Source organism: Anguilla rostrata, chromosome 18, assembly GCF_018555375.3.
Source record: "Anguilla rostrata isolate EN2019 chromosome 18, ASM1855537v3, whole genome shotgun sequence".
Classification (NCBI taxonomy): Eukaryota; Metazoa; Chordata; class Actinopteri; order Anguilliformes; family Anguillidae; genus Anguilla; species Anguilla rostrata.
Window position 1 is genome coordinate 5,156,318 of NC_057950.1, and position 23,433 is coordinate 5,179,750.

The following is a 23,433-nucleotide window of genomic DNA, read 5'->3' on the forward strand; positions in this document are numbered from 1 at the left end:
CTCAAAAAAAAACTTTTTTCCCCCCCGCATAGTATCCATGTATACAGCTGGATATATACTGACGTAATGTGCAGGTTGAGCACCTTGCTCAAGGGTACAACGGCAGTGCCCTACCAGGAAATCACACCTGCAGCCTTTTAGGTTACCAGACCAGTTCCCCTAACCATTATACTACAGCCCCCTCATTCAGAACTGGGTTTGCAACCCTAACCCTAACCATTATACTACAGCCCCCTCATTCAGAACTGGGTTTGCAACACGCGTTCAGCAGGTGGGTGGTCAATGGGTTTGATTTAACTGAGGCTTCAGCTCGCTGTATGGACAGGCTTTTAGTGAATACAGAAGGACACTGCGCACTGATAGATTTTGGCTGACTTTGTTTAAAAGCACAGGCTACAAGTGGTGATCAGGTGATGAGCAGATTACCCAGCAGTCTCTGCGGTTAAGCGGCCTTCCTAAAGCCTGTGCATTCTTGAGCACCCATGTCTGTCCGTGAGCTTTAAGTGATAAAGATCGGATTGTTTGCCCCATTAAAAAATGGAGGGAAAAAAAGCCACAAGACAAAACGTGTCAGGAGTTTGGTCATGTGGTCTGGCCCAAGGGGCCTGCTGGCCGTGGGTATTCTGCAAACGGCTCTGACTCTCTCCTCCCTCGCAGGACGGAGGCACAAACCCCAGGCGCTGCACCCGAGCAGCAGGGTGATAAAAGGCACAGTGGTGAACTCGGCAAAAAAGAAATAAAGTTGGAGAAAGACAGAAAAGTCTGCGTAGCTCCATTAAAACCTGCCTGTTACTCCAGTCCCATCCATCCATCCATGCATGCACGCATGCATCCATCCACCTATCCATGCATGTATGCATGCATGCATGCATCCATCCACCTATCCATGCATGCATGCATGCATCCATCCACCTATCCATGCATGCATGCATGCATCCATCCCTGTGATTGGAGCGCTCCCAGCTCAGACGGTCGGGGCTGAACTTACGTCGGCGAACTTGTGGTTTCTGAAATGCGACTTGTTGCACTTCAGCAGCTGCACGGCCAGGTTGCAGTCCTGCCGGTAGCGCTCCTGCAACGAGAGAGGAGGGGGGGGGGGGCTGTCAGCTTCAATCACTCTCAGAATGCGAGGCGGAGGGGGGGGGGTCGAGCGTGTACAGAGGAGGGCACTAGAACAAGCCCTCCATCTCCACGTCCCAGCCACACACACACACACACACACACACGACACATACAGGGGCCACTCACCGACACCTTACGTAACGGCGGGGTACAACCCGCGAAACCTTTGGAACTAAAATGACGTCAATAAAGGCACTCGGCCTCCCCGCTGAGACGAGGCTATCGCAGCAGCATTGAGAAAACACAGCCCCGCGCAATAATTGGCTCCCCGCGGGCCCGCAACACGTTCGTCGAAACAAAGAAAAATGGAGGGGAGCAAACTGTAGCCTTAACAGCAGACGTCACCTGCCATTTACGGGCTCCACGCGCACAAGCTGCCACACCATGTAATCTCACCAGGAGGCATTTGGCTAATTGGTTGGATAAATGTAAATCAGTTTTTTTTTATTTCTTTCTCGAAATGACAACAACAAAAAAAACGAGATTGACAACAGAGCACTTATGTACACCTACGTTCAACTCCTCCAGTTTGTCGATGGTGTTCTTCGCGTCCAGGAGTTTGTTGGTGAGTTCCACTATCTCCTGGTCCATCGTCTTCTTGTCCCTCTCCACCTTGCGGAGCTGAGCGGAGGTTAAAGGCAGATGTTATAAAAAAAATAAAATAAAATAAAAAGGCTGAAAACGCTGCACTTCTGACAGGGTGATCACAGCTGAGTAGTTGCTTGGGTTCCCATATATTTAAGTACATGGACTAAAGGGGTGGGTGGGGGGGGGGGGGGGGATGGGGCAGGGGTGCAAGTAATTTCCTCCCTGATTACAAACGGCCTCCCATCCTCCCTCTTTGCTGACGCGGCTCAGGTGAAAACAGGAAGCTGCCGTCGGGCCGGCTCGGGGGGGCGCTGTCGGAGCGAAACGTACGGCCGGGTTTCGGGAAACTGTCCCGCGCGAAACGGGTCGATGGCGCACCGCGAGGTGACAGAGCGAAGCCGGGACCCTTTGCCGAACGATCGGGCTCCTTTACACTAACAGGCATCCGGCAGACCCTCTTATCCAGCGCCACTTACACAACTTCATCACACACTATTTACATTTACATCTGCATCCATTTTATACAGCTGGATACGCACTGAAGCAATGCAGGTTAAGTGCCTTTGCTCAAGGGGTAACCACGGCAGCGTCCGACAACCCAGGAATCGAACCCGCGACCTTCAGGTTACAAGACCAGCTCCTTAACCCTACATTACACTACACAGGCTCCTCTCAGCTCTGAGGAAACTTCGGCTTGGGGGGCGATGTTGCAAGCCCAGCTGTAGCGCTGCAGCCGCTAACGACCAAGAGCACTCCACTGATCAGATACACTAATGGCCTCTTAGAGCAGAGATACGGGCCCGCGGGGGCAAGCAGGGGCAGCAGCGAGGGGGGGCTTTTAATAGGGACGCACCCTTCAAATGGCTTTTTTATTTTTTAAGTGACGCCGGGGCATCAGCACAATGTTTAACTGAGCGACCCCGTCCGTATACGCTCACCCCCTTCGGCTTTTACACAAACTGAATTAGCTCTGGCTTTAAATACGGCACGCAAGTATAAGCTGAGGCAGGGCAAGAGGTGCCTGAGCTGTAAAAGAGGGGAGAAGTGGTAGCATGGACTAAGACACTTCGCTAGAGGGAAGGGGAGTAGCCTCGCCTTGACTGTCTGTCTACTGAGACTACTGTAACAAGGAGAGTACATATACGTAGGTACAGGTGTGTGTGTGTGTGTGTGTGTGTGTGTGTGTGTGTGTGTGTGTGTAGGAAATAGGGGGTGGGGGGGGGTTGGGTGGAGATTTTGGGGGACTACAGGATTTGAGAACGCAGGCCCGTAGTACAAGTCAGGTTGCGCACGCCCCCTGAGCAATTCTATCTGTTAAATTAAAAAATGGCTTCCGAGGATCCTCCGCTTTCACCACACTGTAGCGCAAAAAATAATCCCACAATCCCAGAGAGCTGGAAGGGTTCCGTACCAATTAGGGGCGCGCGGAGCGACTCCAGGCGCCGTCTTAGTGGACTGGCGAAAGGAGCGCGGGCGCAGGCCGGGCGTTAGCATTCACCGAGCCCCCCCCCCCGCTCGTTAAAAGGCCTTGTGAAAGGAGGACAGGAGCGGGCTTCAAGGGAAAGTTTTTACTGCCGGTGAACCCTTATTACGGTCCATTCAGTGTAGGCATGAGGGGGGAGGAGATCCATGTAACAAGGCCAGGTTTGTTCTGACCACGTCAGGGTGACGGTAGAAGGGGTTTCCACGAATGATTGATGACGCAATTAACGCAATATTTTATACATAAAGGGCTGCAGCTATCGATTTTTGGTTTGGTTTAGAAACGGTTAATGTATCAATTACTTTTCCAAAATAAATGATAAAAACATTGACCCATATTCATGAAACATTTAAAGCGGGACTTCTGATCGGAGATAAGTTTGGTCTCTTAGCTCATAATGGATAAGTTCCGATCTGAGATAAGTTTTGTGTTTTAGCTTTTTAACGGAAAGGCTGTGCACCAGAGAAAACTGACCCCAGACCAGCAGTTCTACTCTGAGAGGGCTTATGAATGTGACCCATTGTGTTTTTAAACAACACTGAGCCATTCATACGTGCACTCGTGTGTGTGTGTGTGTGTGTGTGTGCGCGTTTGTGTGTGTGTTTGTGTGTGTGAGTGTGTGTGTGCGTGCATGTGTGTGAGTTTGCGTGTATGTGAGGGAAAGTGCGTGTGTGTGAGAAAGAGAGTGTGTGTGTGTGTGTGTGTACGTGTGTGTGTGTGGTGTGTGAGAGGGAAAGAGTGTGTGAGAGAGAGAGAGTGTGTGTGTGTACGTGTGTGTGTGTGTGGTGTGTGAGAGGGAAAGAGTGTGCGAGTGTGTGAGAGAGAGAAAGATGTGTGTGTGTGTGTGTGTGTGTGTGTGTGTGTGCGAGAAAGAGAGACAGAGAGGCTCTTGGTCTCTGTTTTCCACGTTGATAATTAACCAATTATCGTTGCGGATGCTGTTCAATAGAGGGGGATGAGAGGCCAGCACTTCACCGATTCAGTCCCTGTTTATCCGGGGAGACCAAAGCCATTAAACCCCCGACTGATCTCCACAGCTTTGTTTCCCCGGCACGGGGATAATTGGGATGAGCACGTAAGTAGAGCAGGGAGACCGGGGAGGGGGGGGGGGGTGGGAATCGGTCAGGGGGCGGGGGGCGGGAGGGTTAAATTGACCTGGTTCTAATCATCACACACCTACAGGGCGAGAGCCAGCTCAAACAAAGCACATGCAAAAAGCACAAAAATTTCCAAGCGCATCTCCGCCTGCCAATCTAGTCAAGACACGGGCTAGAAATCGCAGCAGCTAGAAGGAAGGAAGTGGCGGGACGCGTTTCCAGGCACGGAAATGAAGCACAGTATGGAAATGAAATCGACAAACACCAATAAAGGGGGGTTTTGCGCATATTTGGCGAAGGAGGACGACGACGACGACGACAAACAGAGAAGGAGGGGGGGAAAAAAGGAAGAAGAATTCAACGCAACTGCATAGACCCAGGTTTGACTGACTGCGGCCTGACGACAGCAGCGGCATGGAGCAGCGTGAGAGAGGGATGAAATGAGAGAGAAAGAGAGAGAGAGAATGAGTGTGAGAGAGAGAAACCATGATAAGAACACAAAACACACATCGTGAAGTGAAAGAGGCTTCCGGGGTCCTGTGGGCCGACCCTGTAGAGGTTAACGGGCAGAGCCAGGAGAGCGTCCCATCGGGGGGGGGGGGGGAAACAACAACGGCTCGGAAATCCAGAACGCTACTCTCGGTTCCTCCTCCGGCCGTGACCGCTAACTCCGAGTCGATATCTGGATGTGGGGATCAAAGCCTGTGCTCTTCCAGCAATAAAATGGGTCAACGCACCCCTGACCTAACAGGCCAGCTAGCATCGCCGGGTAAAACACATTGTTAGGAATTTTAAAAAAATAATAATTGAAGTACAATTACAATTTCAGTTTAAATATATGAATGTTCGGACTCGAGGAAAAGTGCAGAGCTGGGAAATCTGAACTCCTGTAATGATTACATTCTTTATAGAATAAACCATAAGCGCCTCTTTTAAAGTGCGGACTTGCCCAGCCACCCCACAGGGGTGGTCATTCAGGTTCACCCTGGCCCCCCCTACATTCAGTTAAAGTGGTTCACTCCAAAGGCAAAGCAGGTTACATGAGCTGGACTGGCAGGGAAATACCACTGACTGTGAAAGGCTGGACTATACTCACTCCAGGTTAAACTGCCAAGTGACCGTGACTCGACAACTGTTTTAGCTGGATTAAACCTTTCCTAAAGTTATAAAAAAAGCGATCACGTACAATAAAAGGGCGATCTCCTCAAAGGGGGTCCCATTCTGATAGGGTGCTATGGGTTTATGCTTGCTGCCTATTGGATGTGGAAGGAGGAGGTGGGGCTAAGGGTTTATGCTTGCTCCCTATTGGATGTGGAAGGAGGAGGTGGGGCTAAGGGTTTATGCTTGCTGCCTATTGGATGTGGAAGGAGGAGGTGGGGCTATGGGCTTATGTTTGCTGCCAAGTGGAGGTGGAAGGAGGGGCAGAGCCTCCCCTAAAGTGCCTGGAAGACACATGGAGAGAGAGAGAGGATGATGTAATCACACTGGTCAGTGAGGTCTGCACAAATGAAGACATGGAAATATGACAGGAGATGAGGTGAGTTCAGAGCTCAGTCAACACTGCAAAATCTCAAGTGCAAACAGGCCCTAATTGATCACAGCTCTACTTCATAAAAAAGGCTAACGTTTTTATTTAAAGAGAAAGACAAAATGTTAATAAGAAATATGCAAATACAGGCACAAGAAAGAGAGCATTATATCAGGGGGAGGGACAACTTAAGCCTTAAGACTGGAGAAGGAGGGGGGGAACATGGCATTCCACATTGCTCATTAGCACAGAGAAACACAGAGAACAATACTTAATTCACAGAAATACATAAACCCAGGAATAATTTAATGCATTCCTTCTATACGTAAACAGGGACGTATCGACGAAAAGGTTGGCAAGTACACTAGGGCCTGTCAGGGGGCAAAAATATTGGCAGACCAAAAGTAATCTGGCTTTTAAAAAAAACACACGTCAGTTGGAATAACAGTCTCTCGTACCCCCACCAGAACTGACCAATACCTTCTGCTGAAAAACCCAAAAATCCTCCTCCAATCGTCTTGTGCCAGGATAGGGCAACGGGTGCAGCGGAAACACAACGGACAGACCGAAACGCGGCGAGGAGGACATAACTGATAACCCAGCCGATGGGAAGCAGCTGAGTGGGCAAAAATAAGATTAGCCTCATAAAAAAAAAAACCCATGATAACCAATATCCGCTGTGGAAGTAGCTGTGATAGAACAGTGCCGTCAAACTGTAATGGACTGCGCCCTTGTCTGGCAGGCACAGGATCCAGACCCAGGATCAGCAGACGCAGCTCTAAACGTTCTGTACAATAACAATGAAACTGACCCCAGGTCAGTGCGAGAGGGGCGCTATCTATATAAACCAAATAAATGGCTTCTCTCGGGAAAGAGGCTGCACGGATGGAACCTCGCCCCAGGGAGCCACATTCACAACCGGTCTGAACGTTTTCTTTCTATTTTTTTTTTTTAAGTAGTGGCTTGGATCACAGTTAGGGCAGAAAAAAAAACGAAAAAAGTGCTCAAAAACGGATTCGACAGACGACTCTTGACACAAAGTGCGTCAGTCGCTCAACAGCGGCCACTTCTGGGGAGACCCCGTCATGACAGGCCTCTAATCAACCCCTACACACCACTCAGGGGGGAAAACAATCATAAATCACCCGGCAGTTTTAACAGATTGCATTTTATCAATTTAATGGCAGGTTAACTCCCGCTGGGGGGAGTCAGTACTGGGCTGTGGCGCTGGTTTTCGGGGAAGGGGGGGGTTGAGAGGGGGCGCAGTGGTGAAGTTAAAATCAAACGGCAATCAGCCGGTTTTTGGTAAAACGTTGCGGCTGCAGCGCCCGCGACTGGCAAGTGATCCGCGAGTAAGTCCTCGCGTAATCGCTAAACGCAACACAGGAGCTCTTTCCAGGTTCCAGGCTGCTGAGAGACGCATATTCTCGTCCGCTGTCGCCGGTAAAATGGTTAGGGTGAGGAGCACCTCGCCAAAACAGAAGCCCCTTTAAACAAGGAATGAAAATTCCGCTAACCCTGTCCAGGCTGGACTGTAAAAAAAAACGCACATACATCATTATCCTTTTGATGTGGCTCATTGCATTAAAAATGTGTGGAGGGTGGGGAGGGAGAGGGAGAGAGAGAGAGAGAGAGAGAGAGAGAGGGAGGGAATGGTTTACCAGGGCGTGAAGCTTCTCCTCCAGGTCCTGGTTGGCTCTCTGAGAGGCAGTGTAACTGTTCTGCAATCTGAGGGGGGACAAAAAGAGCAGGAGACAGTTTAAGATTTAAGTTTAGGACCGTTTCATTTAGGTCTTTTTTCGGGAGCGCTAGGCTTTTTATTAAACCGCCATTAGGAGCACCTTATTTAAATATGGAGTATTACCCTCATCAGCAGTGTCATCAGTATTACTGGCATAATAGTAAAAATGCTTTGATGTGTTATACTGATGCGGTAGCAATTATCCCTGGGAAGAGTAAGTCATCAAAATGTGATTTTCTTTGCCAACAGGTAGCGAATTTAACACCCGCCATGGCCTTTAAATTGGGATAAATTGAAAAGACAAAAAAAGAAGGATTTCTATAAAAACCCATTTTGATCAGGACAATATCCATTATTGCCTGCTCCGTCTAAAGTGCCGTAATTGGCTGAATAAATCTTCCGTAATTGAATAAAAGCTGCTATGCGACACTGAAAAAGCTCGAGCGCGCGCGCGAAGCAATATTCCGCCAGGCTGAACTCCAGAATTTGCGCGTATACTTTTTACACGCGAAGGGGACGGCGATGGTACTTCCACGCAAACGGCGAGCAGGCGCGTGACACGATGGCCGCCGCCAACCGCGATTCCGCGTTTTCATTACCGCCTCACCTCAGACGCTCAGTCGCGGCGATGTTCTTTTATCCTCCGCCGAGCCGAGCGTCCGAAAACCAATCTCGCGACGAGAGCGCCTCCCATTAGATGTGAAAAAAGGAGCCACACAAGCGCCCCCTCCCCTCCCAAAACTTAAACGGCTATTATCTCCCCTACTGATAAAAAAAAGATGACGAGCCAGGCAAGCACGTTGCCAAATCCGGCACTGTCTAACTGCGCGTGGACGTAAAAAATGCAACGAGGGGGCACAATTCAATTTAAAAACCAGGTTGATTATTTCCCCGGTGGTAGTTGGGAGAGGGACACAGGCCTTTAACACAGTCCATTCTCAAGCGAATTTTTTTTTTTTTTTAAATGACGACTGCAAGAACAATCCCGCTGCGCGGAAACCGTTAATAAAGCCCGGCTGTATTTCAAAACTAAAGCACAGCTGCTGATGGACTCAGGGTACCATTTACTCGCCAGTGTTTTTTTCTTTTTTTTTTGTTTAACCGATCACCGATTCACTATAAAGTGCCTTTAGTTATTCCGTTTTCCAATTTCCTCCAACAAACATTTCCATGCATCTGTCCAATCTTTACAGCTGACTACCAACAACTGTTCTGTTGCTCCTAACCAAACATCAGCATGCATTTGAGCACACTCATTATATGACGTTGACTGTAGCCTCGGGCTAACTTGCCAGTTGATTGATTGAGCAGCATTACACACACACACACACACACACACACACACACACACACACACTGTGGTAACCTTGCCCTGAATTCAGCTCCAGCTGCACACAAAACAGCACTTTGAAAAAAAAAAAAAAAAGGTAGGCCATATCTGGCAGACAGAACTCCGAGCCAAGCCTTCCTTCCATTCATAATGTCAAAAGCATTCAAAGTTCTTTAGGTTCATTGCAAAGACAGATTAGTGCTGGACCGATTCATAAAACAGCAGTGGAACGATGGATTGGGCGGCCAGACAGCAAACTCATCCAGCTCAGGCATACATAAAAATACAAAAAAAACCCAAAGGACTGCAACATACAGAATCCACCCTCACAACTAGCCAATCTAATATCCTGTGCGACTTCGCCTACTACTACTACAGGAACTCCAGGTGTCCCCACAGAACAGCGACCACAGACAATTTTGTTCATGGCCCTTGCTAGAAAATACGAGTTAAAAAAAAAAAATTTCTTCTCTGAACATATTAAAAAAAAACTGCAATAGTTGAAAGTGACGTTTACACAAGCCCCTCGGTTGTTGCGGAAAAAAAATAACTTAGGCTACCAGACACAGAACTATTAATGGAGGGTCTGTATTTTGACTAATCTCAGTTATGCATTCCTGTTGATCAACAGAGTCTGCAGTCTGGCTGATTTTTTCTTCTTCTCCCACTTCGTTCTTTTAACAAATTTTTAAAAAAAGTTTTAAAAAAAAAAGAAAAGAAAAAGCTTTGCCATCTCCCGCTGATTTTGGAATCATAAGCCGCCAGCTTAATAACTGCTTGTGTAGGAAAGGATTCAACTGCTGTTGTAATGTAATGTGGACTGTGCACAGTAATTACCACCATTTGATGATTACACAAAACAGTCAAATTGAATACTTTCACACAGTCTCCAGCAAATTAAATCAAGTCTTTTGAGACCGAGAACGACGCGGGGCTGGTTGTTCTCGGGCGAAATGACCAATCTTTTTGTACAGTGGCTCGTCTCTCAAACACCTGCCTAAGTAGACTCAAATGGGACAAGACGCAGACGCGGCTCTTAATTACAGACCAGCTACAATCCAATTATATCTTTTACGGTTTTCTAAAAGTCGTTACGACGTTCGTTCGGCGCAGACCGAAACCTAGTCACAACGACGCTGCAAATGCTAACGCTAAACGAATCTGTGTACGCTTACGACGGGAGCGAACCAGCGAACTAAGCTCGCTTGAAGGAGAGCTTTCCACTCCGCGCGCGATACACAGAGCGAGCCAGCGCTCGAACTGCAGATAAACAAGTCTGCTTACAATTGAATTACGGCTTGGCCTGGCAGGAACATGCTAATGGCAGGGAACGGGTTCCCATGCTAAAAGCCCTGCGCCGCGCAAGTATGCGCGCTCTCCTGGCGCTGGGCTCCACCACCAATCAGCTGTCCTTGTTTCACCCAATTCAGCTCATTCCAAAAAGAAAAAGTCTTCTCAGACATTCTGAATGCCAAGGTTTTTTTAATGGCCCCCGACATGCCAACAGAAATCTGTTGTTTGTCAGAGAAAAATTCACTTTCTGGGCTTTTAAAAATATTATTTAAGTGTTCAGTGCAAATTTTCTTTTTTAAATGGCCCAGACAGTTATGGGTGCGATGAAGGACGTCTGAAACAATTAACTGAAGATTCTGATGACCAGCTGGCTGTACAATGGCAGGCACTGGGACATTCATTTTCATGATTTAAAGAGAAAAAGAAATTCGGGTAACTTCAAAAAAGTTTGTACAACAACGTTATGTTTACAAAGGCTGTACATATGAAAAGATTATGTAGCATTTATTCACAACTATAAACATAAATATGTTTTCATATGCTGGTACCAGTGCAGTGGTTTCAGGTTACATATGGCACATAGAAAAAAAGATTAAACATTTAAAAAATAATAATAATCAGGTAATCTAAATGTGCAATTTATGGAGGCATAAAAACAGAAGCCTTCTGTATCGTTACACAAAAAATTGTCTGGGTTGATATAAAAAAAACAAACTCCAGAAAGTGAACCAAGACCTTAGTGTCAAATTAGACTTCCGCTTCGCTACTAAAATTTGGCTTTCGATGATTTCTTTAAAAAAAAAAAAAACAGGATTAGGCGAAACAGCTTGTCATTCTGTTGCGCCTTAACCTAGCCGCAATTATAGCGAGCAAATGAATGCAGCACATCGGCACACAATTTTAATTGGTTTTAACTGTGATCCCGGTCCCTTGCTGTCAAAGCAGCTTTAGTTGTTTGTAGGTTTGAAAAATGGAACCAGGTCTGCTATCATTTCTTTGTTGCAAGGGAGCGGGGGGCGGGATAAAATACACAAACAGAAGAATCTCAGCCTTCCAGAGATGCTGCCTTGTCAGGATCACATGACTCATATTTGGAGGGGGGGGGGGGTGGCACTGATTGCCGAGCCAGAGAACCGCAGATCTGTGAAGACGAAAGAACAGGAAACGAAGGCACGGCACCGGGAGAACAGACGGCCGCGAAATCTTGCACGGAATTAAACCCAGCGCGGCACGACCGCGGAAAATACATTCAGTTATAACGGTAGGAGTGTAACTGTGTACAATACAATGTGTGTAACCAGGTCCACTAAAACAGACCCGGTTACAATGTGTGTAACCAGGTCCACTAAAAAAGACCCAGTTACAATGTGTGTAACCGAGTCCACTAAAAAAGATCCAGTAACAATGTTTGTAACCAGGTCCACTAAAAAAGACCCGGTTACAATATGTGTAACCAGGTCCACTAAAAGAGACCCAGTAACAATGTGTGTAATCGGGTCTTTTTTTAACCCTAACTGTCACACAGAAGCCACGTTCGGCCACTACGGGAGAGCGCGGCGACACAACCGCCGTTCCCCGGTCTGGAAAAGCCGGGTTATTTAAAATCGGCGGGGGATCCCGTTAAGACGCCCTTGCAGACGGCCGTCGCAGCTCGTCTGGGAGAAAGACGAGGCGGGGAAGCTCGGAAACCGGGAGCACTAATGACAGGCGGGATGGCGGGTTAACAGAACCAATCCCACGGCAATAAGAATGTGCTTTATTCACAACCCCACGCGCTAGCAGGACTCGCGTCTGCCGGATACCGAGTACCAGATCGTAGCAACGAAACGTCAGGGTGAGGCGAACGCAGACCGTCGGCAGGTTACACGCCAGAGATGAGCGGCACATCCTCGACTTGCTTTCATTTAACGTCTGCAGTGCGGGAGAGAGCCTCCCACCTCCGCGGGCTCGCCAACGGAATCAAAGGGAAGTCGGATTTAGCAGATTCTGTTCCTCATCGCCTCGCATGGATAGAATCCCCAACACCTCCACCCCCCCCTCCCAGACCCCCCACCCCCACCCCGGCCAGATGCCGCTCCACACTCGGAAAAGCCTATCTGTGTCTCGCACAATCTCACGAGACCTCAGACTGACAGGTTTAAAGAAACAGCTGGATGCATAAGCAGGCCGAAGGATCTCATTAATTAAAACACTTTGATCCAACTCATTAAAACCGGATTGTACGGAGAGGTATTTCTCATTTCACAGGTCTTGGGGAAAAAAAAAAAAATTAATTTCATCTCGCAATGCGGAAATGAAAATGCCATATTTTTTTAATTAACTTTATTACCAGACAAGAATAAAAAGTATAGAAGGATTAGTTAGAGGAGCACACGGTCTTAATAACTCCACAGCAAAAAAGAAAGAAAATAATAATAATACGCACATCCAATGTTATGCGTCAGGAGGGAACTTGATGCCCCTAAAATCTTGAGATATGAAGCAAATCTCACGTGGGTTTGGCCAAAAACACAACCCGTGCCAGTAAGGTGCCAACATGGGGTGTGCCCAATCAGGTCCACCCATGCCAGAGTCGGGATGGGGGGGGGAGGGGGTCTCACCTCCGAAACTTGTCCCTCATCTTCTCCAGGTCGTCCTTGGAGCGGCCGATCTCGGCCTGCATGAAATGGCGGCTGGACTGGAACTCGGTCTCCATGGCCTCCATCTTGTGGGTGGTGTGGGTCAGCCTCCGCCGCAGGTCCTCGTTCTGCTGCTGCAGAATCCTGCCCAGGAGAGAAGAAAAAGAGAAAGAAAAAAGACGTTGGGATGGGGTGGGGGTGGTGGAGGGGCACACATTTTTCACCCTTCCCAGCCACTTTCACCCCAAAAAACAAGTGATTTTTCCTCAACGCTACACCCCAGCCCCTCAGGAGACCTTGTCTAAAAGAAAAGGAAGTGATCGCTTGGGTCCCTTTTCCCAACAACTCTCGTGACAATGGGACACCACAGCAACACAATGAGTTTGACGAGTCTTGGTGCAGTCTCAGAAAAAAAGCACAGAAACCCCTACATAAACAAATAAATGAACAAAAAAAGACATTTAGAACACCCATTCAGTGTTGTAGTGCCCCCCGTCCCCCCCACATCCGCGACATATTGAACATGACCCACGAGGCGGGTCTCGAAATGGAGAGAGCGCCCCCCAAGCAAACACACAAAGACGTTTTCCAGGAGGGTCCGGGCCAAGAGCCGACGGCTCCCCTTATGAATTAATTAGCCGCCGCACTTTGTGGGGTGCTGAAAGTTTGGGGGGGGGGGCGTGTGCGGTGCGCGGTGCGCGGTGCGCGCCCGTGACCAGCTGTCACTTGGGTGGCTGCCGGAGCGATGTCATCGCCGCTCTGCCGGTGGGGTTTAATGGGAGCAGCTGTCGGGGCGCTCGGGGGGGGTGGGGGGTGGGGGGGGCGGAGCAGCTGCACAGCGGCGGGAGACAGCTGCCCCCGCCTGACACGACCGCCGCCGACAACCGCGCTGTGTAACCATGCAACCGTCGCGTCGACGTACAACCACCACCAACCTCTCCTACAGCCTGCTTTAGCATCAACTCCACCTACAGCCTCCTTCATCATCAACTCCACCTACAGCCTCCTTCATCATCAACTCCACCTACAGCCTCCCTCATCATCAACTCCACCTACAGTCACACACCTACAGCCTCCTTCATCATCAACTCCACCTACAGCCGCACTCCTATAGCCTCCTTAGGCATCAACTCCACCTACAGCCTCCTTCATCATCAACTCCACCTACAGCCACACTCCAACAGCCTCCTTAGGCATCAACTCCACCTACAGCCTCCTTCATCATCAACTCCACCTACAGCCTCCTTTATCATCAACTCCACCTACAGCCTCCTTTATTATCAACTCCACCTACAGCCGCACACCTACTGCCTCCTTCATCATCAACTCCACCTACAGCCACATTCCTACAGCCTCCTTCATCATCAACTCCACCTACAGCCTCCTTCATCATCAACTCCACCTACAGCCGCACTCCTACAGCCTCCTTCATCATCAACTCCACCTACAGCCGCACTCCTACAGCCTCCTTCATCATCAACTCCACCTACAGTCACACTCCTACAGCCTCCTTTATCATCAACTCCAGCTACACTCGCACTATGTAACCGTACAGGCACATCACTATGCAAGCACACAATCACCTCCATGTACAACGACAACCAATCAAAGGTGACATCACTACACAACCACACTTTTTTTATCATTCTTTATCATTAAAGACTCAATATGTGCAATATTTTAAAGAACCAAAAAAAAAGTGTGGCATTACTCTGATAATGCTCATTGCTAGGTTGCTATTATAAAGTTACTGTACTCTACTACCCACAGTTACTGTCAACATTTCTGAAAAACTTGTCAAAACAACAAAGATCATTTTGAAGAAATTGTTTTTTACAAAAACAAACAGCAATTAATGCTGTGGTTTGCTAGTGTCTCTGAGTGTGTGTGTGTCTATGTCTGCGTCTGTGACTGTGTCTGTGACCTTGACCCCGCTGTCCTTTCTTCCACTTCAGTAGCGTCTCTGTAAACAGACTCTCCGCCTGTCTTCACCTCATCTACCTGCTCATTTCGCATTCACTCTCCAGCCCTTTTTTTAAAGGCAAATCTTCAATTATTCATCAACACGGTGACGTTCCTGGCTAAAGGATCGAGACATGGAGCACTGGAGCGCTTTGTTCCATGTAAAAAGGCCTGGGTCTTATTGCTGGAGTATGTTTTCGGAAGCTCCACGGCCATCGCCGTGACAATAAGATGCTTCCACCTTTGACACTCTGGCCATTTTTGTTTTGTTTTTTTCTCCCCGTTTATATGAGATGCAAAGTCATTTTAAAGCCAGTTTTCAGGAAAATCGATCAATCCTCCTGAATTGTGGAGACGATCCCTGTCCTGTGTTGTCCCATCTCTGTGAAAACATTGATGCTTGGTCTTGGGGGGGTTGGAGGACAGGGGGTTTTGGGGTGCAGTATAGGGGTGGCTGTCCGGTCACAACGGCACAGAAAACAACAAGGGCCCAATGGCACTGTGTGGCATAAATGGAGACCAATGGGAGATTGTCCCGGCTGCTTGCGGATGGTAAATCTTTAATCGACAGGAGACCCACCCCTCTCCCGACGCCACACCCCCCCTCCTCCTCCTGCCAGTTTCCACCACAGAACCAAAGGCAAGGGCCATGAAAGATTTATACAGCAGCTCAAAGGGGAAAAAAAAAAACTCCATTTCCCTCGTGTTAAAAATGCAACACTCTATTTACTCTATAAATACACACTGTCTGAATTTTTCATTTCACTGTTTAATCCACTTTTTGTTTCGGGTTCCCGGAGAGCGCCGGTCTTAAGCCCGGAGTTCTGGGTTCTGCAGAACTGCCGACGACTTATTGGGTGGGCTGTGCACGGCAGTAAGCGGGGGGGGAGGGGGGGTGTGCAGTTAGGCACCAGGGCAGATCAACTCCCCCGACAATTAAAAAAGCAGAACAACATTCGCAATGGAGCTCCGCGAACTGCACGTATAGGGCTTGCTGTAATGAACAGGGGGAGCTTAATTAGGGAAACAAGGTCCGGACTAATTTAACGGAACACACTTCCCACCCAAACAGAGAAGCATATTTTAAATAACAGAACAATTACAACCACAAAAAAATTAAATAAATAAACAAGCTCTGAAAACAAAAACGATTTTTAAAATTTTTTTTTCATTTGCAGCCTTTTGCCTTGCCGTGAATGGTAAGAGCAAGGCCGTTTCGGTTAAAAAAAATAGAAATAAAAAACAGGGGCGGAGGAAGGGGGGAAGGGGGGGGCTTGGTTTTCTGAGTCACCCGTGCGTGAGTGTGCAGCGCGTCCAGGCCCGCAGCCGAGGCCTCGCTCTCCCGTGCAAATTGAAATGCTCTGCGCGAGGCGACGAGGAGGAGGAGGAGGCACATCGGAAAAATAGCGGCGATAAGGGAAAATGGACGCGCCGCATCTCTCCAAAGTAATCCAGCGGCCGGGATTGGAAAATACATTTTCAATTTACTCGTGGGCTGCGTTTCCAACAGGTTCAAGTTTAACATTCATTAGACTTTGTCCTTCTGGTTTTTTTCGCAAGGAGGAGGAGGTGGCGGCGGCGGCGGCGGGGGTGGGGGTTTTAAAGTTCCGCAGGAAAAATGCCGCTTGGCAGCCTCTTTAACAGCTCTACAAGAGGAAAAAATCATTTCCAGAAACGTTTTTTTTTGAAGGGTACCCAAGTTTTACTCTTTGGAAAATATAACAGTCGTTCGCTCGTAAACACAACATGAAACGTGTCTACAGTATGTGTGGAAGGGGATGCTTAATATGCACGTATTCGTACGTTTAATTTTGTATATCGTGGCATACGTGCGTACAGATGCACATGTATGCATTCGTTCATGCATGTTTTGTACGCATGTGTAAAAATAGAGCCTAAAATAACCAGAATTTCTATTTAAAATAACCACAGCTTGCCCAAACGCCACTTAGCGGTACATACTAAGCACACACCATGTAAATATCTCTAAGGATCAATAAATGGCAGGTAGAACTGAAACCCATGTCAAAAGAACAAAAATTTTGGCAACACTGTTTCTGCCAAATGAACCACACCCCAAGAAAGGAGTGAAGACTGCCCCTGCTTGAGTCATTAATACTTTAACACGGCCAGGCCTGGCCACAGAACCTGCCCTTCGACCCTCTTGGCACAGTCTGACGGCCGTCTCCGCACTTCCATCTGTCGTGTCTCCTGGACACCCCACTCTGAGGTCAAGAGGCCCTGCAGCTCGACAGACTTGAGGGGCCCTGTAGCTCGAGAGACTCGAGAGGCCCTGTAGCTCGAGAGACTTGAGAGGCCCTGTAGCTGGAGAGACTCAAGAGGCCCTGTAGCTCTACAGACTCGAGAGGCCCTGTAGTTCGAGGGGCCCTGTAGCTGGACAGACTTGAGAGGCCCTGTAGCTCGACAGACACAAGGGGTCCTGTAGCTGGAGAGACTCGAGGGGCCCTGTAGCTGGAGAGACTCGAGGGGCCCTGTAGCTCGACAGACACAAGGGGTCCTGTAGCTGGAGAGACTCGAGGGGGCCTGTAGCTGGAGAGACTCGGGGGGCCCTGGAGAGACTCGAGGGGGCCTGTAGCTGGAGAGACTCGAGAGGCCCTGTAGCTGGAGAGACTCTTTCGCAGGCAGTAGCGGTCGCTGTGGAGGACAGCAGTCACTGTGGAGCAGGTAGCGGTCACTGTGTAGCACTTCAGAGCCCAGCTGCCAGGACATGTTCACACTTCCCAGGAAGTGAAGCTCAGAGAGACAGGAGACCGCTACAGCAGGGGAATACACCAGCTGGAAAATATCTGTGTGTGTGTCTGTGTGTGTGAGAGAGAGTGTGTGTGTGTGTGTGTGTGTGAGAGAGAGATTGTGTGTATGTGTGTGTGTGAGAGAGAGAGAGAGAGTGTGTGTCTGTGTGTGTGTGTGTGAGAGAGAGAGAGAGAGAGTGTATGTGTGTGTGTGCGTGTGAGAGAGAGAGTGTGTGTGTATGTGTGTGTGTGTGTGTGAGAGAGAGAGAGAGTGTGTGAGAGAGAGAGAGAGTGTGTGTATGTGTGTGCGTGTGTGTGTGTGTGTGAGAGAGAGAGAGTGTGTGTGTATGTGTGTGTATGTGTGCGCGTGCGTCCAGTGATGCGGACGTGCAGGAGTGGCCCGTATCTTGTTGAAGCGGTCGTCTGAGAGACCGAGCGGTTCCACCAGACAGAGAGACGGATGAGGCTGATGGCGGTGATTCTGCCCCAAACGGGAGGGGCCGTGTAATAAATAAATAAATAAGTAAATAAAGAGCTCAGGATGGACTGCCCTCGGAGGGGGAGGGAGGAGGAGACAGGAAGGCTGCCGGGCTTTCAGCAGAGCATAAGCTGCTCAGACAGGGCCAGGAAATCAGCCGCGCTGCTGGCTCAGAGGGATCCCCCCGGGAGCGCAGGCACAATGCCTCCCTTTCACGCATCCAGAGAAGCGGCCATTGTTCCGGTCAGAGGCTTTCTGCAGCGCATACACAGCACGCAAGCACGTGCGGGTAAAAGAGCACATTCTAATAATGCTCTTAATAAAAGTCTTTCATCGCACTTCACATGAACAATGGTCCTCCTCATGAACAAGTGCATTATTGAAAGAAATGGCAAGAACATTACCCACCGCCCATTACAGTTAAAGGTTCGCAACGTGAACCATACCCTTAAAAACGGTGGAGGCCACGAAAATAGCTTTTGAGCTACGAAACAGAATACACCTGGATTAAGCTGTTTGTCCAAAAGCAAAGTTTCCTTAATTAGAAGCTTTGTTAATTGATTAATAAAAGTGTCTGCTAGATAATCAATGCACACACTTACAGGGGATCAGAATGAAAACTTCCATGTGATTCCAGTTAAATTCTTTGCCCAGAGAAAAAGACTTGCAGTTTTATCTAAAATCTGCCGTACAGGAAATACTTCACAATTTCAGATCAGATCCCACCCCTTGCACAGTGAATTTCAGCTTCCTCCTGCTGGACGAAGGTTTATAGTCCCAAAGAGCAGAACAAAGCGGTACAAAAATAGCTTCGCTCCAGCAGCCGTCACTCAGATGAACAAGTCGTAGCAACATCGCACAGATTGATACAGAGGTTTTATCTATTTATTTCATTTATTTTATCTTTGGTTTTAGTAATGATTGGAATTTTGAGTACTTTTATTTATTTTATTTATCTATTTTATTTATTTTATTATGTTTGTCTACTGTCTGTGTTGTTTTTAAATCGTGTCAAGATGGATGACTCTACTGCAAACCAAATCTACCTACGGGGACAAATAAAGTAACCTGAACCTGAACCTGAACCTGAACCTGATCAGTCAGGTCAGACTGACCATCGTTTCAGATTTGGGGCTTTTTTGCCGACCTGCAGATCTGTCACAGAATAATTGCGCACACATTTACTTTAAGACTTTGGCCTCGCTCGCCGACTGTGACCCTTAACGCTATGCTGTAACGTCAGGCTGACGTCAAGGGCTACTGATAGAGGCCGTGACATCGATAAGCTAGTGACATCATCCCCGCTCTCTCCCCCCCTAACCGCCGCGTCTCTGGAAAAGACCTTTAGCTAAAAGCCCTGACAGTAAACCAGTCGAGTCGGACCCCACAAGCTTATCCGAAAAGAGCCGGCCTGAGCTCAGGTGTTCGCTGTAGCCCAGCGCTACGATGTCAGACTCAACACTAATCCACTGATTATGGGGCTTCAGCCGAGACCCCGATAAGCAGAGTCAGGTGTGCTAGCGCTGGGGCTAACAAAAAAGCCCGCACCCACACAGGCAGGCCCATTTCGGATAAGATTGGGGACCCCGGCTGTAAATGCGGGGGGGGGGGGGGGGGAGTGGGGGCAGAGAGGGCCGCCGTTGCTGCGCTCGGGGGGGCGGGGGTGCTGGGGGGGTCAAGAGAGCGCGATGAGGCGAGGCTCCACGGCCAGGCACAGAGCCGCCGGCCCTGCGAAGCACTCGCTCTGCAGACCCACAGACCGCATTCTAGGCCAATCAATTAGAGCCTGCCTGTGTGACAGCACGGCTTTCACTTTCACTGGGGCCAGCAGCGCCTGTCCTGTCCGGCCCTGGGAAAGCAGGGTGGGGGGGGGATCTGGGGGGGGGGGGCAGTGGAGCTGTGCTGACAGGCAGCCCCGATGACTTCCATCACGACTCACATAAACGCGTACGAATTGGCCATCAGAGGTGCTGTCAAACCAGCCGGGGGCCGGCCGGCCTCGCCGCTCTCTCTAAATGGGTTCGGGTCTTACTGGGGGGGTAGGGGGGGGACAGTGGGGGCGGGGGTGAGGGAGCATTAATGCACAGCGTGTCTGGGACCGGCAGTTTGGCAGTTTTTCTGACGGCGGGGACGGGAGCCATGGCAGACAAGGGTTCATCGCGGGGGGAGGGAGGGGGGGCGGGGGGCGGGAGGAGGAATGACTCCCGTGTGGAGAACCTCGGCTCAATGCATAACTCAGAGCCCCCGGGAGACTCCGCCTTCTCTCCCGCCGTAGCGCCAAGCGTTTCATTTTTTCCTGGACACCGCCGCCGCCGCCGCTAACTCTTACAGGAGTTCATTTTGGGGGGTGGGGAGAAAAAAACGAAGACAATTTATCGTAACCTGGAAACATCGTGCCCTGTTTTCAGTGTCAGAGCACATCGTTGATTACATTTAAATAAATAAAAAATAAAACAGAAAGAAAGAATGAAAGAGAGTAACGGAGGCATGCAGTGACATTCCTGGGGACAGAGTAAGAGGCGGGGCCAGTCGGCGGAGGGGAAACCTGCCCTAGATTTAGAAAGTTAAATCGGGAGTGGGCCTGGGGTGAAATCGGGAACGGGCCTGGGGTGTTGAGTTTTTTAAGTTTTTCTGATGATGTATCGAACTCACCACTCTCAGCTCCGCCCACACCAGCGGAACAGGCTCCACGCGGCCAGAGAAAAGGCACGCCCCCCCCCCGCCCCCGCCCCCTGGGGGACGTGTGCGTCAGCCAATGAGCAGTCTCCGATCAGACAGGGTCGCACGCTGAGCGAGCTCCCAGCGGAACGGGCGCTACGCAGCCGAATTAAACCCAACCCCGCAGGCCACGTGCGTCAGCCAATGAGAGCTCTCCGATCAGAGAGGGTCACACGCTGAGCGACCCATGAGCGAAACACATCACCCTGCTCCCCCCCCCACTGAGCTTTGGCTCCATTATGCTACTGTCTGAGGGTGTCTTCCCCCCCCCCACCCCGTCTCCCCACCCACCCCCGCTGCTATTTTAGCACCCTTCACCCCCCTGCCTGCCCATTGGCTGCCCCGTCTGGGAGAGTGCAGACGGTGCCAGCTGGGGGCTTTGGCCATGGCTGTCGTGCTGTGGCCCGAGGCCAGCGTGTCTGCTGCCAGGACACCCCCCCCCACCGCCCCACACACACCCCCCCGACCCTCACAGCCCCAAATCGGAGCACAGTGCCGCGGGGCGCACACATGAAGGGGGTGGCGGCGGCGGGGGGGGTTCCTCCTGACACCTGCTGACACCTTCGAGGGCTACTGGGCATGTGCCAAAGACAGGGTGCCATAAGGAAGCTTGCGTCACACGGTTAAAAGTAAAATGGCTGCTTTTTTTTTTTTTTTTTCACCAGAATTTATGGTTCCCCCGTGGACAATTTAATGCCCCCCAACCCCCCTCCTTGCGGATCAGAGACACAGCAAAACAGGGAGGGCTGCATGCAAAACCAGCAAAACACACAAGGGCACACAACAGAGGGAAAGCTGACTTACTTGATCCTGTCAGAATCGCACAAGGACTCCTACAAAAAAAAAAAGAGAAAAAAAACACAAATTATTAGCATTAGTGTGAGCACACAGCACATCCAAGACATGGCAAAAGAGACGCTCAGCGTGACTCAGGCGCGGCGTCTGGTTAACTGGAAACCGGCGCGCGACGTTCGCCACTCCATCATCACACACGGGCTCATATTTAATTTACCAGCGGCTGCGCTATCGCAGCACAGGGAGACGTCCCTCGACAAACGCTCCGAGCAAAGGAGCATCAATCACGCGACTGACAGGAAGAAGGCGGGGAAGGAAAAAGGCGGCCGCTTCGCCCGCGCTGAAACGCAGCGAGGGACGGACGCAGACGGCGCGTCGTTAAGACGGCGAATCCCACGGCAAACGGGGGGCCGCGGAGACAGACAGGAAACGGGGGGTGGGGGGGGGGAGAGAGAAATATCACACATATGTGTCTGAGCGTTGCATTGATCCATACCCCCCCCCCCACCCCCACGTGCCTGCTAAAGCAGTGGAATCAATCTGAGAGAGAGCGGGGGGCGACTTTCCGATGGCTAAAACCACCACGGCACCGATTCACCCCGAATTAAAAAAAACATACACACACGTCCCTCAGAGCACCTGCGTTTCACATGCGTACGACAGAACAGAGCGCCCTTTCTATGGCGAGGAGATGACATCACGGAGAGTTTTTATACACTTATAAAACCTTTATAAAAGAGCTTCGGGAGACTGCACGAAACCTTTTTACACGAGAGCCGCAATTACAATTACAGAACTGGGTTTTGCACAGTAACTCAGGCGTATTTTTAGGAGACGCGTTCGTGGTTCCTTTCAGCGTTAAAACTCTGCAGACGAGGGGGGCGGGATGTCTGAGCCGCGAACTACGCCGCGAATAGCCGCTTTTCACTTAGCCACCTAAATTTAAAACGCGGCTCATCCTCGGATTGAATTACGATCAACGACCGTCTATTTTTAATGGAAGCCTGCGTCCTGTAGCTAGGCAACACGCTGGCCGAGGCAGCTCCGGCATTTGTTGGAACATAACAGATTCCCCGATTTCGCTGGAAACAGCTCGCAGCCAATTTAGCCCAAAGGGAGGGGGGGCGGAGGTGGGGTGGGTGGTGGGGGGGGGGCAACGTCTCCACCACGTACCTGGATCTGTGCGAACACAGAGAAAGGGGATCCTAACACCCTGTCCCGCTCGGCGAGGGGCGCGGGGTACGTGTATTTGGGCGTCTCCGCCTCGTCCGCGGGGTCTCTGTGACGCTGGCGGAGGTGGACCTCGTGGGGCCCCGCCCCTGCCGTCCGGCCGCGGGACGGCGCCTGGGTTTTGGGCCGGGCCCCCTCCCTCCAGCAGGCGCGCCCCCTGCGCTGCTCCAGCTCGGGCTCCGCGTCCCAGCCGTCCCGCTGCAGCGGGACCAGCCAGGTTTGGGGCCGGGCGTCCCTCTCCCTCCTGGGCTGCTCCGGGAGGTCCTCGCTGGCCCAGCTCCTCCGGTCCAGGCGGTCCGGGCGGTCCTTGGGGTCCGGCTGCTGGCCGAGCGGGGCGGCTTTGCCCCTCCCTCCGACGGGACCCCTCCCCCCGAGCAGATGGAGGTTGGCCGGGCTCAGGACCCGGGTGGTGATCTCATCCAGAAACTGAGAGAACCTGAGCTTCTCCTCCAGCACCCGCAGCTGCCGGGCCGCCTGGGCGGGGCCAGGCGGGGCGGGGCAGGGGGACGGGGGTGCAGCCGGCGCCGGGGGCGAGCAGACCCGGTCCCGCTCCAGAGACATGCTCTTCAGGTTCGGGTCGCGGGCCCGGCTCCGTCCCAGCACCTCGGCCGACTTGGACTTCCGCAGGCTGTCGGCGGGGTGGGGGGGCCCGGCCGGCGGGCTGGGCTGCTTCAGGATCCCCTTGGGGCGGGAGGGGGCG

The 23,433-nt window shown here is 50.6% G+C and overlaps 1 protein-coding gene across 5 annotated transcripts in view; it reads right to left on the bottom strand.

The window, feature by feature from the left end:
* tjap1 (tight junction associated protein 1 (peripheral)) overlaps positions 1-23,433 on the bottom strand; it is a 72,194-nt gene that overhangs the window by 12,971 nt on the left and 35,790 nt on the right. For 2 of the 5 annotated variants that reach the window (XM_064318433.1, XM_064318432.1), the window contains 6 exons: positions 21,513-21,541; positions 12,783-12,944; positions 7,480-7,546; positions 4,658-4,687; positions 1,636-1,743; positions 989-1,072 (listed from right to left, as the gene is read on the bottom strand). In XM_064318433.1, the coding sequence (XP_064174503.1) occupies positions 989-1,072; positions 1,636-1,743; positions 4,658-4,687; positions 7,480-7,546; positions 12,783-12,944; positions 21,513-21,541 (480 nt within the window). Of the gene's footprint in view, positions 1-988; positions 1,073-1,635; positions 1,744-4,657; positions 4,688-7,479; positions 7,547-12,782; positions 12,945-21,512; positions 21,542-22,676; positions 23,368-23,433 lie in introns of those variants that run through there. The other 3 variants (XM_064318429.1, XM_064318430.1, XM_064318434.1) reach the window with 3 other exon arrangements.